This window comes from Drosophila sulfurigaster, chromosome 3 (genome assembly GCF_023558435.1).
Source record: "Drosophila sulfurigaster albostrigata strain 15112-1811.04 chromosome 3, ASM2355843v2, whole genome shotgun sequence".
In the NCBI taxonomy this organism is placed as follows: Eukaryota; Metazoa; Arthropoda; class Insecta; order Diptera; family Drosophilidae; genus Drosophila; species Drosophila sulfurigaster.
This window is the reverse complement of record NC_084883.1, coordinates 3,136,618-3,161,101: the sequence shown is the minus strand read 5'-3', so window position 1 is coordinate 3,161,101 and position 24,484 is coordinate 3,136,618. Positions and strand designations below refer to the sequence as shown.

The following is a 24,484-nucleotide window of genomic DNA, read 5'->3' as shown; positions in this document are numbered from 1 at the left end:
ACTCAGACTAATGACCTTGTTAAAGACGCAATTTTCTTTCAGATTCTACTATTAGAATTTACGTTTCAAAATTTAGAGTTGGAATAAATGATAATAAAATAAAACTTGATAATAATTAATTTGACCGATTACAAAAATCGCTTTAAAATCAAGAGCAAAAGCTTGACTGAAGATTATATGATGTCAAAATTAAGCCAAGAAGGTAAATTCTTCAATCAGGATTTTTCTTTAAGATCGCAAAACTCTTATTATGTATGACTATTACTTCATTCTTGTGCTCACACATTATCGCTTTGCATTGAAGGATCTAAATATTATCAAACATTTCTCCAAGGGTCCTAAAAATGGTCTTATTCCAAATCCATAAATATTAGCACACAATTCAGATAGTTAAATAAAGTTTTTCCTATACAATAGCTATATCTGCGAAGTCCTTTGCAGTCCTGCTGTCCTTACAGATTACGAGTTACGAATCCTGCGGAAACACCAGCCGACTCAGGATAATGTTTCTAATCTCAATGTATACAATGTATGTCTTTAGAAACAAATAAACAAATTAGTTAGTAGCAAATTAATTTCTACTGTAAGCTTAGGTTATCAACCAAATTTAATAAATTAAAAAAATAAAGAAAATACGCTAAGACTAGCATAAAATAGACAAAATATCTATTGATATCTTGTTTCGCCTAAGTTATAAGACAGAATTAAAGATAAAATAAAACTTAAAGAAATGAATTTATTTAATATTTTCTCTTTGCATTTCGAATCCCAACTGCGCCAAAATGTAGAATGCGAATGAAGAACAATGATACTTGATTTAATCGATTTATATTTTTTTTTAAATTTAACTTTTGTAAAAGTCGTAAAGTTTTAAATTTAAGCTTCAGACTCTAATAATTAAAAAGGGAATTCATTTTGCTATGTATTCAATGGATAAAAACACAAGTGATAAGGTTGAAGTTTTTATTTATTTATTGGTTTATTATATTTGCATATTTGGAAACAATTGATAATATCTTTTCAAATGAAATAGTATAACAAGTAAAAACAGATCTTTGAATAGGCGATTTTTCTTGGTTTCACATGACGAGTACGTAAAATAACAAAAAAATGTAATGGCTTAGCCTAAACAAAACATGGAATATTAAAATCGTATCGACGATATAACGCATAATCTACTATTATGATTACAATTATCATTATTATTGTTATTGACTAATTTGGCAATGCATTAGGGGAACATTTCACTTAGGGGAGAGAGGAGGGAAACTAGGTGAAGGGATTTGGATTAACTAATGTTAATCGCAGCATTGACACAAGGTTCGAATTGATTTATATATGTTTTGTATATTCTCTTTCGATATTATTACATTTAAGTGGAGTAAAAATAGATAAATGTAATTGTGTAAATAAATTGACTATTGACTAGGGATAAATTTGTAGTTTCTTCTCTTTGCTAATTCGCTAATATGTATATTTGGAATAAAATGTAAGTGTAATATGTTGTTATGTGTGTGTATACAGAAAGTCCTCTGTATGAATGTGTCTATATGTATGTGTGTATGCAGTAAATGAATAAATTAAAATAAAATAAACAATTGTTATGGAAAATCATTGAAATGAATTGCACTGGGCGTCTACTTAACAGTTAAATCATTAAATATGCCGTTGGCTTGCGCATACGCTAAGGGTTGCATTGTTGCATGGTTGCATGGTTGCTTGGTTGGTTGGAGTGCTGCTTGCCTGTGTGAAGGAGAGCGAGAGATTCCTTAGCTGAGGGCCGAAGTAATTCGCCGCGCAGCAATTGAATTTGAATGGTGCGCAACCCAGCTTAGCACGGCTAAGCCACGGCGAAAACTTATCTACAGCTGGTTCTAAACTAGACTACAAACAAGTTTCTTCGATTGGCAAGACTTTCGTTAAAAGCTAACAATTATCTTTTGTTGTCTTTTCATTTTTGTTATTGCAAACGTACTAGATGCAAAAATATTCTTAGAGAGCTGTGAGCTGTTGAAAAGAGTATCTTATAATATGTAAAGCTCCACACAATTATTGCTCACAATGGGCGTGGCATTGGCTGCACCGCTTGGGCCGCTAGTTTTCAGCGTAGGCGTTGCATTTGCCGTGTGGTTTGTGTCCAGGCTGAGCACAGATTGTGACTGCGACGGCGACGCCGGCGTCGAAGTCTGCGCAGACGCAACTGCGACGGTTGCTGGCGCCGTTGGATTCTGTATTGCTGCTGTGACCGTTAGCTTGTTGCTACTGTTGTTGTTGTTGTTGTTGTTGTTGGTGGTGGTGGCTTGCTTCGCTGGCACAAAAGGCACTGCGTTTTTGCTAGGCGTGAGTATCAAGCCTGCGTTAGGTGGCGACAGCGGCGAGGGCGGAAAGAAGTCCAAAGGATACTGCAATAAATAGACATAAATACCGAATTGCTTTACCTAGGTGCTATTGCTTACCAAGGCCTGATGTTGATGCGAGGGCGAATGGGCGCCCGGCTGGCTGTAGTAGGTGGTGGGCGAAACGGGCGGACTGGGATACGGCCAGTAGACAAGCGGCGGCGGATAGAATGCGGACGCATGATGGTGGTGATGATGGTGGGCGTGCGCATGAGCATGCGTGTGGGCGTGGGCGTGATGAGCACGAGGCGTGGCCAGCAGCGGAGTGTGGGGCGGCGGTGGGGGCGGAGCTCCGTAGGCCGGAAAATGTGCACCGAAATGAGCCCCCAGCACTGTGGCACCTAGAGAGGTCGGAGACAGAGAGAGAGGGGGAGAGAGCAAGAGAGAGAAACAGAGATTTAGATGAGAGTGCGCGTGGCATTTGCAAATGCAGCTCAGAAATGCAAATCAATCGGAATAAAAAACACATTTGGGCGTCAGTGTTGTGAGTATGGTTTGTTGGGGTTTAAAATTGGAACGGGAAGAGAGGAGAAAATCGGTTAGTCGAGACTTAAGAAAGCTAACGGTTATTGCTGTTTCTTGAAGCGACACAAAATAACGATGAGGCAACTTTTCTAAGCTGCAACGGACAATGTTAAGGTTAGTTTTTTTTTTTTTTGTAATTGTTGTTGTTGTTGTTGTTGGTGTTAGGATCAGTTATGGTTAGTTAAGTTAGGTAGAATCGTAATCAAAAACACTCACCGTTTAGACATTTGCAAAATATGGTAGAGGAGACATGTAGTATAAATATAATATTTGGTAAGATTTTATTCAAGATGTAGTATATTTATATTTATATGACACGTATTCAGTATATAAAGTATACCATATATATTTAAAGTTTATGCATGTATATATTTACCACTTTACCCAGAGACCATGAATACATTTTTGCGCACATTGTAAATTCTTAAAACACTTCCCATCTGTTTTAATCCAAGCACCAATCAGCCTTCAAGAGGATAACATATCATTTCTTTTACGGTACAGAGAATATGTTTTGTATGCAAACCAAAAAAGTATACAAAATACCAAAAAAAAATAATAAAAAAACACACACATTGAACTTCGGGGACCACTGACAATATACGACGGTGAATGAGAATGGTTATCGTTATCATTATGGTAGATACATTAGAGCTCAAATACATCAGTTGTCTCAAGGCGTTACAAAAAAGCTGTCGACCAACCGATCCTTTTGTTCTTTTTTTTGTTACGTACAAATATGCAAGGATGTATGTGTCTTAAGAGATTGAGAGAGAGAGAGGGAAAGATATAGCGCTGCAGTTTGGTGGGTATTATTATATCTGAGACGCCATCTTAATAAATCGACGTTACTTAGTTGCAAACACACACAAATTTTGTAGGGAATAAAGAAGAGAGATAATCCAAAAAGTATATCCAATTTAGGAACAACTCGTAACGTCGTAAAAAATATCGTAACGGCCGCCGAGAACCGATAGAAGATGCGCCTGAAAACATTTATAAAGCTAGGCCCAAGCCCAAGACCAAAGTTACAAATAAGTACATCCCCAGACACAGAATCATGTGAATTATTAAAGTAACAGACTCGAAAAGAAAAAGGGAAAGAGAAAGAGAAAGAGAGAGAGAGAGAGGAAGAAGTGGACTTCAGACGATTACAATTATAGCAAAGATTATTTGTCCGTTTTCGATGTTAAGCAAAAATAGAAAAGATATTTTGAAAAATTTATAAAGAGTGGGAGAGAAGGAGCAGGAAAGATGCAAGAATGCGAGATATATGTATGTATATAGCATTGTGTAAATATTTTTATTGAAGTATAAAAAATTAATAAAAAGTTTCGTTTGAATATCAAAAGACGTTTTGAATTGTGCGTTAAAAACTAATTAAGTTATTATTAATTATTAATTATGTTTTGTTTTTCGTTTTTTTAAGTGGTGTCTTATGAGTTCTGCATGGAAGCCAAAACAAATATTGTCAATGTGTATTGCATTTATGCCAAAAATAAGACCCATGGGAAACCACTCGATTCTTGTTTAAGCACTAAAAGTTAACTAACAACTATATTAGACGCTAAGCTAAGAAAATCTTTCCCATGCTTTTCTGGTGTTTTCGAAATGTATCTTTTGTTTTTTCGAAATCTATGTTGAATTGCCGCAAGCAGTGCAGAACTGACTGTTAGACGCAGAAAAGGAGTTTTAGGTGCGGTGAAAAGTAGAGCTTAAGGAATTTAGATTTGTGCAGAGCAAGAATAATATTCTTGAAATATTATTAAGGTCGCTTTTAAGATATTGTCGATGTCATATAAAGGAGCAAATAGATTAATATAGTTTACTTATCAATAGTCCGCGAGTAGTTAAGAATGAATACAAGGACAGAGACGAACGGTTTGCATATATAGTTGTAAATCTATGGCAATTACCCAAAAATATCCAAAACCACATCACGAACGTACATAGATAATAAGCAAATTGATTGTGTTCCGTATTTGTATGACTATAATCTATTGTATATTAATAATAATGATAAATTATAGGACAAAGTATGTGAGAGAGTGGGAGAGAAATAAAGAGAGAGACTTTTTGGATTAAAGACTAAAAATTAGTGATGACAAAGAATACACAATAAATAAATTCCGTGTTGATATACGATTATCATCAAATATAGAAAAGTGTCTAATTTCCAATTTTGCGACTAACACCAATTACGCACACTTATAGATAGCAGATACATGTATGCGATTGATACACGATTTACGACATTCCCATCTTACGATATGCAAATATCATCAACATCGTTATCAATTTCGAATGGAGTGTGTTAAAGCTAAACAGCTAGCAACAGACGAGTATTACGATCCAACAATTAACCCAATAAAAAAGTGAGCAATGCGGTAGATAAATGATTAAAAGTATAGATAAAGATAACATATAGATAAATGTGTGTGTGTTGTTAGACCGTAACACTCGTCGAGCTGCTGCCAATAGCAACAGGTAGACATAGGAAAAGACTTCAAGTGCTTACGAGATATGTATAGTATGTAAATTATTAACACTGATGCCAACCAATTTTACAACGTTGTACGGACTTAGAACTAGGTTTTGTTTTTGTCATTTTCTTCCATTATTATTATTAATATTATTACGATTTTTATTAATATTATGATTATTATTATTCTAAGTCTAAGTTGTCGCATTATATAATAATTTTGAAAAGATTTCGTCTTGTCGAATCTGTTGCACATTTCAGATATATATAATTGATTTTTTCATTTTCATTTTTTTTTTTTTTGCTTGAGCCAACACCTGACGCCGTTCAAGCAGCGAGTGGGCAGAGAAATGTATATGTGAGTGTGTGTGCGTGTGCTTGCCATTGCTTAAATATTAGTTTATAGATTGCACTTTAAGGGGCGTGGCACACGCACACAGGTCACTTGAATGCTCGCTGCTTGAAGGACGTTAGCCTCTGTTGTTGTTGTTTTCTTTTTTTTATTGAATATTAAATGTTGTTGTTGCGCTGACACACACACGCACACGCGCTCACCTTCTACACCCACATACACTCACAGGAACACACACACTAATACAGAAGCACATACACATACACATAGCTTAGTTAAGTAGATAAAAAGAATTGCCCTGAAGATTTATAGGATGTATATAAAATTTGTAAGATATTAGTTAGCTTGCCCCGATTGTAGGTGGGTGTCTGTGTGTGTGTGTGTATGTGTGTGTATATGAGTGTTGTATCTGCGTGTGTGTGTGTGTGTAAAAGTGTGTATCTATGCAACATATGAATGTAAGTATTTGCATGTGTGCAGAGTATAAGTAATGCTAGACCATAGACAAAATGCTTAAAGTAATTTTCGTTTACTTTCGTTTTAAAAAAACTTAAACAACTTCACAAAATTTCACTATAAAAAGTGTACGATAAAAACAAAATTTAAGCTCTAAAGAGTGTCTGGTATGAATGTATGTGTGTATGAGTGTGGATGGGTTTTCCAAGATGAGCGAGCAAAAGGTATGTATAAGTAAGGAATATATATAGGGTATATATTTATGTATGTATATTGCCACTCATCGTGCATTGCAAATGTCGTTGCTTTGAGGTTCATTTCCAATGCTATCAATCAAACAATCAATCAATCTTTGCATTTGGAAGTGAGTTTGGAATGTGCAGGAAGCGTTGGAGTTTTATCGATCAATCAAACAGTCGTTATCGATCTGAATTATAGTAAGGTTTTCGAAATACACTTAAGGTGCTGGAGCTTCAATCATGTTCAATCAGTCTTGCTAAACTGAATTCTCAAATATGCTGCATGAAGTGTCAGCAAAGAATCAATAATAAGATTTTGGAGTTTCAATCATATTGCTAAACTGAATTCTCAAATATTCTAAGGAAATCAATCACTCAATCATGTCTAATTTGGCATGTTAAATGAATCAATCATGATTGATGCACTAAATGGAGTTTCTTGCAGTTTCAATCATGTTCAATCAGTCTTGCTAAACTGAACTCTCAAGTATTCTGAAGGAACAAATCCCTCAATCATGTCTAAGGTGGCATGTGAAATGAATCAATCATGATTGATGCACTAAATGCCCTGATTATAATATGAATAGACGCTGTTGGGTGCCCGGGTCAAAGCCCGTTTGGCGGCACTGGCCGCAGCAGCGGCTCCAGTCGCATCCTGCTGGAAGGCATTCTCATAGGAACGCTTCATATTGTGCGATTGAAGCGCGAGGCCAGCATTGGAGCTGCCACCTGCCGCCGTTGCTGCTGCACCACTCGGTGAGGGGGCAGCAGAGGCAGCACCGGCGAATTGATAGCCACCGGTGGCTGCGGGCATGTAGCCCAATTGAAAGGGTTGCAGATAGGGACGCTGCATGAGCACAAACTGCGGCTGGGCGCCCATTGCAGCAGCTGCGGCAGCGGCAGCGCCTGGATGTTGCATGTACAACGGATGTGGCTGCAACATGGCAGCATTCGCATACATCTGCTGCTGTTGCTGCTGCTCCGCGGCCGCAGCAGCCGCCTGCTGACGAGCCATCAGACTCTGCTGGGCAATGAACTGCGCTTGCTGCTGAGCCAACAGCGCAGGATTCGTGGCAGCCGCAGCGGCGGCCGCAGCAGCTGCTGCAGCAGCCTGGCTGCTGGGCGTGGACGGCATGGAGAGATTGAAGGGATAGGCCGCGGGTGCGGACGGAGCGAGACTGCTGCTGGACAGGGAGCCCAGCGAGGAATGCGTGGACATGGTGGCAGCGGGCGGAGCAACCATGAAGCCGGCCAAGCCAGCACTTGGAGTGCCGGCGGTGGGCGGAGCGTGCGAGTTGCCGCCAAGCATCGAGGCAGCCGACGTTTGCAATGCGTGATGAGCTGCTGCAGCGACGGCTGCAGCGGCGGCGGCGTGTGTGTGTGCGTGCGCATGCGAGTGTGGGTGTGTGTGTGAGTGTGCGTGTGAGTGTGTGTGTGTGTGGGAGTGAGAGCTAAGTCCCTGTGCGCCGGCGGATGGCGGCGGCGGTTGAGCTAACATACCCGGAGATAGCAGCGATGGCTGCTTGCCCGCCGCAGCAGCTGCGGCAGCGGCGGCGGCAGCAGCAGCCAGATGAGCGTGGCCAGGATGTGGCGGGGGCGCCACCGGAGAGGCGAGGCCGCCGTTGAGCACATGATTCATGTCATCGCCCGAGCACTGGAAGACCTCAATGTAGCGCAACTTCTTGCCAAAGACCATGTACTGATTGTGCTTGCGCTGAGCGCACAATCTGGCCGAATCCTCCGAGTCCATTTGGATGAAGGCCTCCCCGCTGGGCTGGCCCTGTCAAAAGCAAAGCTAGTGTTAGCATATCGAGTGATGGGATGGGAAGGGAAAAGAGCTTACCTGAGCATTGATGACCATGTGCACGCCCTGGTAGATGATGTGCTTGGCAAAGTCGTCCAGGAAGTGGAGAATGTGCTCGACCATCGCCTCGTAGGGCAGACCTCGCAGCCGAATGCAGTTCTTGGTCGTCCCGGAGGTGATGAGATGCTGTGGGGCATGGGTAAGTGATGGGCACAGGTTAGCGTGGCTGGCACTAGCTGACAGCGGGTTGAGGACGTGACCACCGGCGGCGGGACCCACCTGCGGCAGCAACGGCAACTGCATGGTGGGCAACTGTGCTATCAGCGGCGGCTGGCTGTGATTGTTCGATTCGTAGGTCTTCGGGTCCATCGATCTGTTCAGTACCTGCTGCACCTCGGCCGTCGTTGATCGGAAGAGTTCAATGTAGCGCTGCCCAATCGATTCCCGATGCCTTCCTAGGGCCTTAGGCGAATCAGCTTCGTTGGCGAACAGCACAAAGGCATCTCCGGTGGCTCGGCCATCCGGCTTCTTGACAAACAGCACTCCCTCGTTGCCGTCCAGGACATGACAAGGCGACTCACCGGTGGTAAAGAAATCCAGCTAGAGAGGGATTCAAGTCTTAAAGTCTTTTAAAGGGACTTTCAAAGTGTCGACTTACCACTTGCTTGGCTGTGCAATCATAGGGCAATCCTCGCATGCGAATGATCACCTGAGCGCCCTTGGAGAGAAAGGCCTGCGCCTCATTCGATGCACCGCCGGCGATGGCGAGGAAGTCCTCACCCGATGCGCGATACACCTCGATGTAGCGGGCGCCAATGTGATGTTTATGCCGCTTCAAAGCCATGTCGCGATGCTCCTGCGATACAAAGCGAATCAATGCCTCACCGTTGCGCCGTCCCAGCGGCGACAGACACAATGCAACGCCGCCTCTGCAAACAGAACGCGACACAAGAGAGAGAGAGAGGGGGAGAGAGAGAAAAAGAGTGGGGGAAGAGAAAGGGCGAGAGAGAGAGAGCAGAAAGAGATTAAGTAGAGCATCTACGATAAAGGAAAAGCTGAACAGAATATTCAATATTCCACACAGCCAAGAGCAGCGTAATCTGTCGGTGACCCAGCTGAACTCCGTCTCCGATAAGCGGAGGAGGGTTCCCGTCTTATCAATGGGTTACTTCCACATTCACTCGCATTCACTCGCATTCACACTCATAACATTCACATGCACTTACTTGGCTACGTTGAGTCCCCGAAAGAACTTGGCAATGTCCTGATCACTGCTCTGCCAGGGCAACCCACGGGCTCGCACAATGCAATTGCCGTCGACCTCGTCGTCAATTGAGCTGCAAGCAGAGGAAAATAGGTACAGGGTATAAGTTAAGTGTAATTCTAATGAAGTATTGAATTGCACACAAATTGCGAGAAGTGAAGTGCAACACGAGTAGAAACACAAGTTGGGTTTAGTTAAGTAGTAGATTCGTAAGTTATAAGGTTTTGGTTAATTTATTTTATATTATGTACACTTGTTTTCTTTATTAATATAATCATATTAGGAAAATTAATTTTTCCCTTTTTTTCTTTCTATAAGTTCAGCAATATGATCATTTATAATAGTGTTTTTCATATATTTAACTCATTCAAAAAATCCCTTATACGCTTCTCAGTTATCCCTAATTAGAATTTCAGTTGTTAATCATGCTCAGCTTTAGATTAGTTATGCAACAGGCTAGACATCACACTTTTCAAGTCTTTGTTTAACCGTTTGTTGGTCTGTTGAGTTAAGTTCTGTTCGTTCGCTTGCTTCGCAACGCGTCGCGTCGCGTCACGTTTCGATTTTCAAGACCATAAACAATTTTTGCTGACTTTCCAAATAAACGCACACACACATTGTGACACACTCATATCGCCTCAGGTTTTTAGTGCTCCGTTTGTTTTACCTTTTGTTTAAGGGCCACCAATTAATTTGTATACTGGAATAGGTTTTCTCTGTTTTGGGTTGGTAGAATCGAGTATGACACACTTATTTGTATACGATTGAGTTTGGGCGATAGCGATAACAATAGTCACAATTCATCCAATTTCCAATTCCCTTTTCGATCTCCAAAGATGTGCGATCCGACTTTGAGTTCTTATCGTCTCCCAATCCAATCGTCGACTGTCGCTGGCGACAACGACAACGACAACGAACAACGAACGACGACAATCGACGATCGACGAGCAAACAACGCTTCCAGTCTCTGAATGTCTGAGCATATTATTTATGAGGTTTTTGAGTGGATTTTGTATTGAGGCACGCTCGAAATAGTGCAGACCTTGACAAAATTGGAGCACTGCAGTCAGAGTAAGCCGCTGAATTTCAAACTGAGCGCATTTAGAGAGTATACAGAAAGGCAGAGAGAGAAAGAGCGAATGAGAGCTCTTAACTTTAGCTGAAACCCAGACGAAGCCAGGTACTTAAGAATTGTCACGAAACCTATTCGTCTCCAACAAAATCTAATTGGTATATTTTCAGGCCTAGACACTTTACAACGCGCAAAGAGAATTTTAGTAAAAGTCCGGTTTGGCTGTCATTAAAGTAATTAAACTTACCAAATGCCAGGTTCCAGTACCAGATTGACGAGTTCATTTGCATCAAATTTATGACCTATAAATGCAATACAAAATTCCTTACTAACAACAAAGTCCCGTCGAAATTTCTATAGATTGAACTCACCCGCTTGAAGCAATGTTTGAATCACAGTGACCATATCGCGAGATTCGCGTATATAAAAGTCATTATCTTCCACAGAAGTAGCATTGAGCTCTGAATAAAAGAGATTATTAGACACACAAAATAAATAAAAGGAAATCACAAAAAAGCGTTTACCTTTTAGCATTTCACCTATGGACTGTGGTAAGGGGAGTGTAGGGGATTGCAGCATTTTTTTAATGTCCTTTAAGGGAACGAGAGCACGAGACAGATCACCGGACTTGTAACGCTGAAACTCCTTGCGAAGATCGCTGAATTGATTGTAGTAGGCAGGCAGCTCGACATCCTTGGCACAGGCCTCCCGATGAAGGCACTGACGAAGCGGCAGCTGTCCATCGGTGATCAGCTTGATCTCCGTATCTACGAGTGCGAGAGAGCGTAGATAAGCATCAAACTGAAATAAAAGATGTGAAAAATATTCAGTTTAAATGATGTACTTCTCAGTCTTCATTAATAATAAAAAAAGAAGAAAAGAGAGATTCTTAAAAATAGAATCGTTTAATAACATTCTATTCCTATTTTCCCAAATCATTCTCATCGATAAATTGATAGTTTCTGCTTTCGCAAAGAGTTAACCTCAGCTTCATAAAAATATTCAAGTGGAATTTAACTAAAGAGGTTGAAGTTCAAAAGCCAACTAATTGATTTGAGTGAACAAAAGACTTGCCCGGAGATTTGGATTAGTCTTCATGCAAATTGGCAACACGCTTTTCTAGGTTACAACAAAAGCGTTAATGCAATTGGCAATTTGTTTAAACCCGTTTAGCATTTTTTTCGCTTGCTGTAGCTATTCACAATTATTCTCAATTAAATAAAAAGCAATAACCGCAACGACAACAACAAAAACAAATATAATACTGTTTGCTTTTAGCCATGTCATTGTGAGTATATATATAAATATATATAGCGTAGCATTTGAGGCTGATGCTCAGACCCTTTTAGCGAGAGCCAAAGGTTTGTGTGTTTCAAAAGAGTTTGGCAGGGAATATTGCGAGATATAGCCACCGATCTAAAAGCCATTTATTGTCGTACTCGTGTTGACCAAGCCAATTAGTATGCCAGCCAAGCAGAGCGAAGTGTATTGCGTCACAAAACTGTTTACGGATCTGACATCGACTAATCTCGAACGAATTACCAAAGATGCACTTTTCAGACAATGATAATACGATAATATGACATATAATTGGCATAGCGCATCCAAGTCCAACTCAATTAATGAGTCCAGAGTGCAAAACTGATCTTAATGATCTTTTGTTAAGCATCTCTGGACATTATCATCTCAGGGTTAGCTCCGTAGTTCATTAAGTTAACAGCACAGTCGGAGGTCGCGTCATTACGATTATTAGTGAGCATACATATTTTAACTTTTGATTTAAAAATAACAAATAAAAAGTGTAACACTCCACTGCACCCAAGTTTACAGTGCCTCGTTCTCGATACGATGTTGTTTATCGCTGACTTATCTACTTGAGATCGATCTACATTAATATTTACCGGTAATGCTTACAAATCCATAACTACACACGGGCTGAGAGACCGCGAGAGAGGATGAGAGAGTGTGAGAGAGCATAAGAGAGCGACTGGGAACGCCGGAGGCTTGTCGAATTTCTCAACTGACGCCCTTATCAGTCTCCTGATAAGATTGCAGCCGGCAAGCGACAGCGACAACGACGGCGATAGTTCTCCAATCATTTATACCCATCGCTTAACATGCAATCCTCAGTGACTCGACAAGAAACAACGTCATCGTGAGCCATTGGAATCGTATGTGACGTTTATCTACAATTCTAATAGATCTAATAATTGGATTGTGATAGATAGCTTAACTTATGCCTATTTTGGGGTTTTTTAGTAATGTATAAAAGTTGACAAGCAAAACGCGATTAAAAAATACTCAATGAATTAAATCGACAACATAATTTTTGGTATATCAAGCAAATGGTTGACTAGCTTAACCTACAAGTATAATATAAAAAGTTTTCAATTTGTGTTTAACATTTCTTTGAGTCTTCCACTTTTATAAATTGTTTGTTATCTTGTAGTCTACTAAAGCTACTCTAAAATCCGTAGCATGTTCCTAATTCTTATCTCTATAGTTTTTATATCATTTATTTTCTATTTTATACCGCTACCCATAGAGTAAAAGGGTATTATAGCTTTATGCTCCAGGACTCCATAATGTATGTATATATTCCTGATCAGTGTCAAAAGTCAAGACGACATAGCCAACTTGGGTTTACAATCTGGTATATATTGTACTGCATGGTATATTTTACATGTCGATATATCAAATATAGTATTCGATATTTAAGTATTTCTTAAATATATTTATTTGGTATATTTTAACTATAATGTCGCTTTCGCTTGGATTCTCGCAGAGATTTTAGCTTTCTTACTTGTTATTAGAGAGTTCTTACCTCCTCAATTGCCTCGGTTAAGGGCTTTCCAGCAGCCTGTGCCTCGGCAATGGGCAGAATGAGTTCGCTGCTGTTCTCCAATGTGGTCATGCTGAGGCCATTGCTGGAACCGGAACTGTTCCCGCTGATTGCAGAATTGGTGATGCTGTTTGTTGAATTGTTGTTGTTATTATTGGTGTTGTTATTGCTAGAACTATTGTCGCCAGCATAGCCAATGGCCAAGGGAGGTGAGCATGCTGTGTTGTTAGTAACATTCGAGTTATCCGAGGAGCTGGATATGGTGCGATCCTTGATGAAGTAGCCATCGGGTCGCACGAGTATTTGTTTGGTGCCAATGATCTGGAAACAGGAAACAGAGTGAAATAGATTAGATTGTTACTCCATTTCTAACTCGATTCATAAATCGAATAACTTTGAACCCCCTGGACTCGAGGTCATCCCATCTTTGCTACCAAAATACACTTTTGGCCTTATCACGCCATAAACGTAGCCATTTTTAACTGCAATCTGAAAACGTGAATCGGTTTTAATCACAGCACTTTGGCACCTGCTCTATTTAGTTCATAGTATTACAGTTGGTCTGGAATATTCACTAATCGTATTCAAGTGTGATTCACATTTCCCCCTCTCTAGTATTATAATCAAGAAGCAAGAAACAAGACTGTTTAACATACACCAAGTCTGGGCAACGCTTGCGTCAGCGGATATGTGACGGAATCGGAATCGGAATCGGAATCAGAATCGGATTCAGAATGGGAATGGAAATCGGGTAAAGAAATTGAACCTGGGAGGAATCGAACACAAACTGCAGGTAGCTCAGAACTATGCAAATATAGAAAAGCAAAACTAAACACATATTGTAAACTGTTTTCGGAATTTCGTATTACTTATTTTTGACTTCTGATGCCATACGATTTGCATAGCTTTCGAATATATTGACAATGGATACACACCACTACGCTTACTCTATACTCGACCAGTATCTGGAAGCCATATGAAATATTTATGAGAGGCGAAATGTTAAATTCATCAAGAAAAGGAAACAAAACCACAATGGCTCCCCCCTCATACGATGTGTAGTCAATCTGGGGTTAAGGTGTGAGCTTATTATGCACAACGACCCAAAATAGCAAACACAACATTACTTTCAACGGGAATAGTTAAGAGAACGAGGAAACAAGGAAGGTAGAAAGCGATAAAGAGAAAAACTTCACAAACATTTTGAAGCATTCACAATTGTGGAAAATTTAGATCAAGCCACACTCGTATTAACCCATTGAAAACCAGTCTATTAGTCTAATAGACTAGACACTTATATGAGCCCCCGTTTCTAGATCAATGAAAACGTGCCATAGTCAAAGCCAGTTATCAGCTCTCAATTCTCAATTCAGTTCTCGATTCTCAGTTTTGCGAGTGAAAACAAAATGCAATCTGATTGAATTTCAATTGCCGTTTGGTTTAGTCGCAGTTAGTTGGTTAAATTAAGCTGAAGATTGGGATTGAGTTTTCAGCTTAAGATGTAGTCGACATATAATCTTCCCGGCTCTCTTCCCCCCATCCACATTCCCCTTTCCATCTTTTCTAATGCATGTTAATTAACTTTAATTGTTGTCAGACGAGTCATAACTAACCTGTAATTAACATGCCAATAATTGAATGTAGATATGTGAATGTAAGTTGTCTGTCAAGCAATTTTGCAGTTACAAGAAATCTATGTTCATTTTATGAGAGAGCGAGAGTGAACTCTATGTTATAATGTTGCATGAGAGGAAATCTTGCCGAGGAAGGAAACTCTTGACAGATTTTTGTATTTTTCGAAAGTCAAACAACTGTTAAATTGAGATCAACAGACTTTGAGAGACAATCAATACAATAGGGGAAAATGTAGTTTATTATTTAAATGTAAAAGGTCAATTAATATATAATTAATGGTTGAATAAGAGCTGCAAGCTTAGATAAAATATATTCTGGAAAACTACTTAGGTGCAATTGAATATTAATGAATTAGGAAAGTCTTCAGTCAATTACATAAATAGGAACGTTATATTTTGTTGGCTGGAAAAATACAAAAATTTCAGAAAATTATCCTACAATCTTTTGGAACACACAATATGAAACTTAATCGAACTTTAGCTTGTCTTTTAATAGTGTTATTGCTTGTCAGATTATTTGTTAATTTCGTTTTTTAAATGTTCAGAAAGGTAATATTGACTGAAATTAACTTCGATAAAATGCTGGCTAAATGATTGTAACATAAACTTTTGAACATTTGTAAATAAAAAGAAAGCTACCGCTCGCTGCAACAATAGTTAATTGTAAATAAATAAATAAGCCATTGGTCATTCCTCTAAATTGTCAAAGAACTTTGAGATAAGGAAGTCTTTGCTGATATATCATGAGTGTACAAAATACACACGATTAGACACAACGCAAATTTGAATTCTAATCAAGAATTTTCGGCGTGCCAAAATAGTGAGCTGCGATGTGAATTGCGCTCCATTTGGCAGGTTAATTGCAGGCAATAATATCTAAAAATTATATTACAAATCAAAATAGTCATGTCAATGCCACAATAACGAAACCCAATTATAATTTTTCCATGCTTTTTGGGCATTGCTTTTGCGTCAGCAAACCACTAGCAGCACATTTCCAATCCAATAAATACTCGTTCTCACTCATTCATTAGTTTCAACATTTTTAATCCGTACCAAGAGCATGAGCCAATCTTTTTTCTAGTATATTAATTGAGCAACTAAAGTAGACTACTCGATTTTAATATGTTTTAAGCGGACTACGAACTGGATAAGTGTGGGAGTCTTTTACTTAAATTGTCTACTTGCTGTATAAATTTGTGCTTTATAATTGGTTAAAAAGGTATGCTAAAAATAGCAGTTGTTTTCCGTTTCTATAAATATAAAATTAAGTATTATAATGAAGAAGAAACACTCTTCTATAATTAAAGAGTTTCAAAGTTAACATTACCTACAAATTTCAACTTTTCAGTCAATAAACGATAAATTAAATAAAAGATAAAATTTGGGTAAAAATGAGAGTAAACTAAATTTGATGCACATTGACAAACCAACTGTCTAGACAAACATAAAGTAAATAATTTTTAAAATGTCCACTAATAGAAAGCTGTTTCTAAGTGAGAAAAACTTTCGAGTTAAGCTTCTTAAGCAATAAATTCCAATTGGTGTTTAGAAATTAAATATATATATTATGTATGTTAACAAATTTACATAGATTTGGCAAACTAAAACTAATATTCGTCTTATAAATAGATATTATAAATGATCACGAGTTCGCGTTGCCACTAAATGATCAATTTCGAAAGCTGACCCACTCGAACTGTCGACATGGTCGAAAGGTCCAAACATTTTAATTAAATCTAATGAACTCTGAACCAGACAGACGGGGACTCACCGCTCAGCATTACCATAATAACGGGTCATATTGAGCCGCAGTCGAAGTCGATGCCGAAGCGAGTCCAACAGACTATTTTGGGAAAGTCAGTCTGACTTTGGCAGTAGCTAATGCTAGGCTAGTAAATTAATCATAAATTGGCCAAAAAGCGTGAAATGATAATGGCTGAGGGTGAACGCCAGACTCCCTACTGCGCTGTGCTGCATATAATCGCGACTATTCAATGCCAGTGTGACCCTGCCATTAAAAAACACTTAATGTCATTCACTTTGACAATAAAGATGCACTCACAAAAATATTGCGTGTTAGAAACGTAATGGAAACTGAAACAAAGATCGAGATGGAATTCAAGATAGAGCGGCGATGGAGAAGATTGTGCGATTAGCTTTAGTTAATGTCAACCTCAGTCTGAAGTAGACAGAGACAGAGACAGAGACAGAGGCAGAGGCAGAGTCAGACAAACATCAAGTTAAATGCCTGTAAATACTACGTCTGTAGAGATATAATGCCAACGCTATTTTCTTCATCCCAACCTAATGCTTATGACGTAGAATACAGACACGCAGCTCTAAAAAAGTGCATGCGGATTGTCGGGGAAGGGAGGGGAAGATGGGGAGGGAGCTGAGCTAAGTAACGTCAGGCAGGCAAAGCTTTGTGTACTGTTGTCGAGTATTTCGCAAATAATATTACGTATACTATTGGAATTATTGACCAGGCTATATCTGGATAGATGAACCCAAAGACAAAAAGCTGTTTTGCATGCAAATAAAACTTTAGCTCGAGGGAAATTCATGGAAAATCAAGAGAAAAATAATATAAAGATTTGCTAGTTGGCTGCAATAATTGAACAAATATTTGCGAGTTTTCATTGTGGTCAAATAAAAGAACTCTTTTATTGATGTCATCTAATTGAAAGATGGCTTTAACTTTTAGAGGGAAATCTTAAAATGTTTTCGACAATAGGTTGGGGATTTCTCAATTATCAATCGCGAAGTCAAACAAAAGATTTCAACTTTTACTTGAAAACTATTGCTTTTAGAAAAGCAAATAGACGTGCTGAATCCAAAAGTCATATTGCATGTCTATATGCGTTATTTGTGGGCATTTCGTAATTCCATATACATAGATTTGACTACGTTTAAGTCATTTTCAAACAATTAGTGTCAATCGCTAGGCAAACTCAAAATATGCAAATACTTGCGGTATTGCCAGTACTTATTTATATAGTGGATGCATAAGGTTTATGCCCTTTCCTTTCCCCCATCCGTTTCCTCCTCTGACGCTGTCATTCTCCCGCTCTCTCTCTCTCTCTCTCTCTCTTTTTTGTCTTTTATTGCCTTGCCCAATTCTCGCATTTTCTATAGATTTAATTGCAACCTAAGTAGGAAACACTCAATATCCTAATACGGTATTACATTTGGAATACATCACAAAGGAATACCCTTTAAATTTCAAAGGCAACTGGATAATTGAGAACTTTGGGATCAATGTAAATAAGCTACAATCTGATAGATATATTCTTATTTCTCGTTTGCAGAATTTTAATATCAACAAAATGTAGTACAAGGAATAATATCTGACGAGTTGATTACCCTAGCAACTTGACTCCAGTTCTTAAAAATAATTAATCCACAAAACTAACCACTTCACAAATAACTTTTCATAAAAATACTTTAGAATAACCAAATTTAGCCATCTATTTTATATGTCTACACTTCTATTCTTTGTTTAAATGTCTATATCAGATATCAGATTGCTCTTGTTGAAACAAAATGATTTCCTTGATATTCGTTAGCGAATCAAAGTGAGATGCTTCTATTATTTTTGCTTGATGTTATCGCACAGTATCTATCAATTAAGCACAATAAAAAGCATCAAACAAAATGGCGTCGAGTCCTGACAAAGTCTATTTATAAAGTTGAGAAACTCACCTGTCCCGTGGTTACTTCCAGGAGAACATAGACCAGTAATATGATTTCCTTTTCATCAGAGCCAAGGCCGGGTCCGTTTTGACCACAGGTGGCAATGTAGAGTGAGACAACGTGTTCAGGTACCTGCATTATGTCTTCTTATCTGTAACTACTGTTAGATTTGTGTCTCAGATTCAGATTTCGATGTTTTACTTTCTATTTGCTTTCAATAGCAGCAATTGTTTATTAATGTTGTACGAGTAGTTACGATGCAGTTCATTTGGTTAGGAACACATTGCAGCAATGCATTCTATGATTGTTGAGCCATTGGAAACACCTGGAAAATGAGAAAGTACAAAAAGATTGTTTAATGAGGTTAAAAAGTGAATGGATGAGTGCTGGTTGCACAATGTTTGAACTTTTTATCACCAGAAAATCAACGCAACTAAATAGCTAATTAAAAATGCATTCAAGAAAATGTCAAACCAATGCGAATTGGCAACATCGCAACATTTCGAGCTTGAGTTGCCAATTGGATATTCGAAATTCGAAATTCGAATGACGTTGCCAATTGCGTTAGGATGCGAAGTTGCCAATTTTCAGTTTGAGCGACATTTAACTACGACTAACTCATCAAGTCTCTAAAATGCCTTAAAGCATACCCAAAGAGGTCAAATTGAAATTATTAACCTGCACACGACGATTTGAAATTTAATTTGGCACCCCTTCTACACCTTCTTCTCTCTTCCCTTCTTAGCTACAGCTTATAATACAGACAAATGGACAAAGTCAAGCAAAAGGCGAATGTGGAAACGACAACAGCGACGACAACGAAAATTAAAGTGCAATTTTATGAGCATTTTTAATGTGAAAAGTTTTACTTTTAATGAAAACAGCAGAAACAAACGAAAAAAAGCACATACTGCTACATATACAAGTATATACACGAACAGCATCAAACTCTGCCCGACTGACTGAATGACTGACAAAGGCAGGCAAAGGTCGACGGCGTACTTGGGTTAATCGGGGTGCACAGGCGCACACCACTCAGCACATCGCCGGAGACTTGTCGCAATCGCTCGCTTTATGATGCCTTTTTGTTGAAATTAAAATTTAAAATAATGCAAAAACAACAATAAGTCCAAGATTGTGTAATTAAGACAAAACCAAAAGCGATTTTTAACAGTTTTGCGACAGTTTCTCAAGTCTCGAATTTCTTACTTGTTTATTTTGGAGTCTTTGCCTTTGTTTTTATTTTATGCATTCGTCTTCGTGTTTTTTAGCTCTCTACTCTTGGATAATAACTCATATTGTTTAACTCCATTTTTTTTTGTGTGCTGCACATTTCCGTAGTGGAAATGTGTTTTTTTTTTGTTTCTAGTATCATCGTATTTAACCATGAGGTAATGCTACGACAAGTAATGAGTTTGCTCTTCAGACTTTCAGACTTTTGCAATTTACAATGTGGTTTATTTCCTCTTTCTGCCACTAATCACATACGATAAATGTTATGTTTTTGTTTGTTAATCTAAGAACTCGCATCATCAGAGATAATATTCATTGAATCTTACGGAAATACGAGTAAATAGTCCAGTGTTAAAAATGTTATAGGTTTATTGCTAAGAGTTGGAAATTAAACAAATATTCGAATATTGCTCGCCCTTCTAAAACTTATTCCTATGTTTATCGTAATGGTAAGTGTAATTGTGTTAACGATAAGTACATACCTACAAATATGTACATAAATATGTGGAGCAGTAACATTTCTTAGTTTGCTATAGTTAATAGTTGCAATCGATTCTAGAGATAATAGCACACTACTGACTGAAAGTGAGTTATTAAAAGTTCATTAGAAAGTACTAGAAACTCTTTGAAAATTTATGATATCTTAAATAGTTCATAAATCATAGGATTTCAGTTGAACACAGTAATTACTGTATGGATGAAGCGTGTTGATTTTATTGGATTTTAATGTCAATATAATATATAGCAAGCATGATTTAAAAGTTTTCCCTATATATGTATGTACGTTAGTTCATTAGTGTGAATGGTCTCTAAATATTTTTTATTAAGTGTACTTGAAATTGACCGTTTGCCGTTACACTTCACACATTGTCTTTTGCAATTGAACGAATTTCCCTTTTGTTTAACACATCAAAACTCAACGAAGCCTGAATAAGAGCTGACCAAGGCCTTAGTTAATTTTTTGAGTACTAAAAAAAAGTTACAACAGTTTTCACTGAATTTCAAACGGAGAAAAACTTGATACGAAGTGACAAAAACACAATAAATCTTATTTTTCAGTTGAAATTTGAAATTTCTCATTAATGAATAACGGTACAAGATACGCTGCGGCCTCTTTGGGTTAATTAGAACGGGAAGAAAGCTTCAAAGCAGAAACTTCGAAATGAATGAAAAAACTTCATTAAAGAAACAACAGAAACTGAGCAACGGTGACGTTACGGTTTTTCTCTAAAGACAATGAAACCCAAATTATAAGCAATACTACTGTAAATTGGTAACAGCTGCAACGATATAACAAGTCGACAATTAGAAGACCTCAAATGCAATTTATTAAGTGGCAAATTATTTATTTGATATAAGTTATAATAGGCGAAATTAATTGTTTAAGGCATACAATTAATATTTCAATCATATACAAAGCTTTTTCTTTTAATCAGATTTCTATGAGACTTTCTACAAAATTAAGTAGCATTTTTGTTATTTCAAATAAGTATTAATCGTGCAGTTTAATGGATTTACGAACATTATTGGAAATAGGAATATTAAGTTTTCGTATACGTTAGTTCCGGATAGTTTGTTATAATAAGTCGTTTTATTTTACTCTTTTATGAAATTATTAAAAACACAGATTGGAGCTACATTAAACTCTAGCAATTTCCAAAAACAAATCATTTAGATTATTACTTCTATCCTAACTGTTGATCGTATCTATCTGTCGATCGTTTGAGTCGACTCGACTCAAGCTTTCTCAGTTATCTTCTCATCTCTTTAGCTCGTTTTGGGATTCGTCAATGGAATGCTTGGAATTTCCAGCTTGGATTATTGGATGTGAGATTCGCATTGGAGTTGAAATTAGTGTCGTGTGCCATTACATTTCGTTTTCGCCAACAGGAAACTTATGATTGCCACAAATTGCAGGTGAAATGCCAATTGCGAAACTTATCTCTATCTCTTTCTTTCTCACTTGCATATACTAAGCCAGCAAGTGCAGCTGTAATTATTGTTGTTGTTGTTGCTGTGATTCTGTTTGCAATCTGGCTGTCAAAAGTTAGCATAAAAAGCACAGTGCAGACTTACAAACCTCACTGGTAACAACAACAGAAACAAGCCTCTCACAACGCAGCAGCAGTCAAGTTTTAAAGCTTTGAAGCGTCGGTGTCGACTGCGACTGCGACTGCGAGGCTTCTGCTGCTACTCTGATGGTTCGCTCTTTTTCTTGTCTGTGTAACTGTAAATATGTTTTCACTTTGTTATGTTTGCGCATCTGCTTTTAACTTGGTCCGTCTTCAAACTGTTGTTGTTTTTGTTCATTCATTCGTTTATTCACACTGCACACATACACACATGCACACATATCTGAAGATACACATATAGTACAAATATAATTGCGTCTGTGTACACGTTATGGTTGTATGTGTGCCATTTTAAAACAAATTGAATTACAACTTACACCAACAATGACGCCAACGCTTTAAGCTCTCTTTTTCTTTACCGTTATTAAGATGCCTCTGCATCAGGTTGTTGTTGCTTTAGCTCTCCTTCTTCCTTTGCACGTTTCCTACGTTTGTTGATCTCAACGCGATCTTAACACATTGCACTCGTTGTTCCTGTTGTTGTGGTTTTGACTGTGATTATTATTATTGTTTTTACTGTCGCTGTTTTTCACAATTTTTTATTGCACTTTCTTTTCTGATTGTTTAACAATTTAACTGCTCACACATACACAACGCTTACACATCTATACATGCGAGTGTAGAGTGCATGTGTGAGTGTACGTATATGTAAAGCTTTTATGTACTTGTGCTTCTTTGGCTAGTCACACTGACTAGCACTTAGTGAGTTACGTTACGTTAGCTTTGCTTTGCTTTGCTTGTCTTTTGCCTTTCCACGACGCGTCGACGCGATCTTAATACCAACACGTACAAGCGGACAGCGACGCCGACGTCGGCTTCGGCTTCGACTTCGACTGCGGCTTCAACGTTATAACGTTACCGTCAACGTCGCGACGGCGCACACATGCAAACAAAAAACAAGTCACTTTTTCGCCTTCTTTGCTGCTGTTGCTGCTTCTTCTACTACCAACAGCCACTTTGTATGTAGTTTGTATGAGTGTGTCTCTTTTTTTCCTACTGTTACTGTTGTTTGTTTTCTTTCTAGTTTTCGACTAAAATGTGTGCGTGACTACATGTGTGTGAGTACGTGTGTGTGTGTGTGTATTAAGTTTTATTACTGCTTTGTTAGCGACGTACGCGTGCGTCTGTCTCCAGGTTAAAACAGCAACTGATCGACGTCGTGGGCCACAGGTAGCCACGAAGGTAAATGAGCTGCGCTTGCTCGCCTATGTGTGCGTTGCTCACTGCTGCAGAGAGCTTGTGTGTGTGTGTGTGTGTGTGTGTGTGAGAGAGAGAAAGAGCATAACGTGTGAGCGCGCTCTCAGCTAGCGGCTCAGGTGTATGGGCCACTTAGCTGTTGCTGTTGCTGTTGCTGATGCCAAACAAGATTCCAGCACGCAAACGCACAACAACAACAGCAGCACAAATAATACCAAGTCTTGGCTAAATTAGTGAGTTTGCCAATCGGCAGTTGGTTGGCAACGCGTTGCGCCCAATTGTGTATGCTGCACTGAGGCAAATGCCAAAGCACTACAACATTAATGAAGTAATGAATGAATGAGCTGCAGCAACAACAACAACACCAAAACACCGAAAGCAGTGTCGTTGTCAAAGGGGGTCGCAGACACACACACTCACATAGCAACCTTATTGCAGTTTTCCCACGCTGCGCATACATCGACAGCGTCAAAAGACAGTTACGCTCATTGAGCCATGACTGGCTTCGCTTCGCTCTCTGGCTCTCGTATGCTCTCTCGCGCTCTCGCTCTCCCTCGAAGTTACATACCTGCGCAAGACGCTCGCGCAGCCCCCGCGCATCGACACATTGACTCACCTGTACACCAGCCATATACGTATATGTGTGTGTGTGTATGTGTCCATTCTGTCTCTTTCTCTTCTTCTTGCTTAATTACCAACAGAACTGCCTACGTACTTACCTGTTTGCATTTTTCAATCGTTTTATTCCCAATTCCATGCGAGCCATTTTCCTTTATTTGCATGCATTAAACATTATTAACTCTGTGTCTGCCGATGATAGTTACAAGCTCAGCAATTATCGTATCTAGGGTTTATCAAAGACTATTTAACGCTAAAACAGAGAAGAAACACTCTCTACACCCGTTGACAGCAACAAGCGACGACAACTAACTGAAAGAAGCGAAGTGTAATCGCGTTATGGTCAAAACCCAAAAGAGAGAGAGCGAGGCCCAAAGTCACACAGAGAACGCAGAGTGTGAGACGGAGAGTGTTGCAAGTGTGTATGTGAGCGCCAAAGTATTTGCTACGATTGTGGAGTCACTATACGAAAGCGATGTTATTGTTATTTTGCATGTCATGCAGATCGTAACTAAACGAATATCGTTGTGTGATAGACAAGC

At 38.7% G+C, this 24,484-nt stretch overlaps 1 protein-coding gene across 7 annotated transcripts; it reads right to left on the bottom strand.

Moving 5' to 3' along the window:
• Positions 1-811: 811 nt before the first annotated feature.
• LOC133840361 (RNA-binding protein fusilli) lies at positions 812-24,233 on the bottom strand. Of its 7 annotated transcripts, XM_062272152.1 has the most exons (14): positions 22,487-23,270; positions 18,772-19,087; positions 13,415-13,753; positions 11,115-11,391; positions 10,962-11,051; positions 10,838-10,892; positions 9,481-9,591; positions 8,913-9,183; positions 8,534-8,854; positions 8,294-8,440; positions 7,951-8,230; positions 7,249-7,254; positions 2,457-2,737; positions 812-2,402 (listed from the first exon to the last, which is right to left on the bottom strand). In XM_062272152.1, the coding sequence occupies exons 2-14, from the start codon at positions 18,898-18,900 to the stop codon at positions 2,025-2,027; spliced, it is 2,685 nt and encodes an 894-aa protein (XP_062128136.1). In that variant the 5' UTR covers positions 18,901-19,087; positions 22,487-23,270; the 3' UTR covers positions 812-2,024. The 7 variants fall into 7 exon arrangements, with proteins under 7 accessions (XP_062128136.1, XP_062128134.1, XP_062128133.1 ...); XM_062272150.1 differs by lacking the exon at positions 7,249-7,254 and having other exon boundaries at positions 8,294-8,854; positions 22,487-23,269; XM_062272149.1 differs by lacking the exons at positions 812-2,402; positions 2,457-2,737 and having other exon boundaries at positions 3,632-8,230; positions 22,487-23,273.
• Between the last annotated feature and the right edge of the window lie 251 nt (positions 24,234-24,484).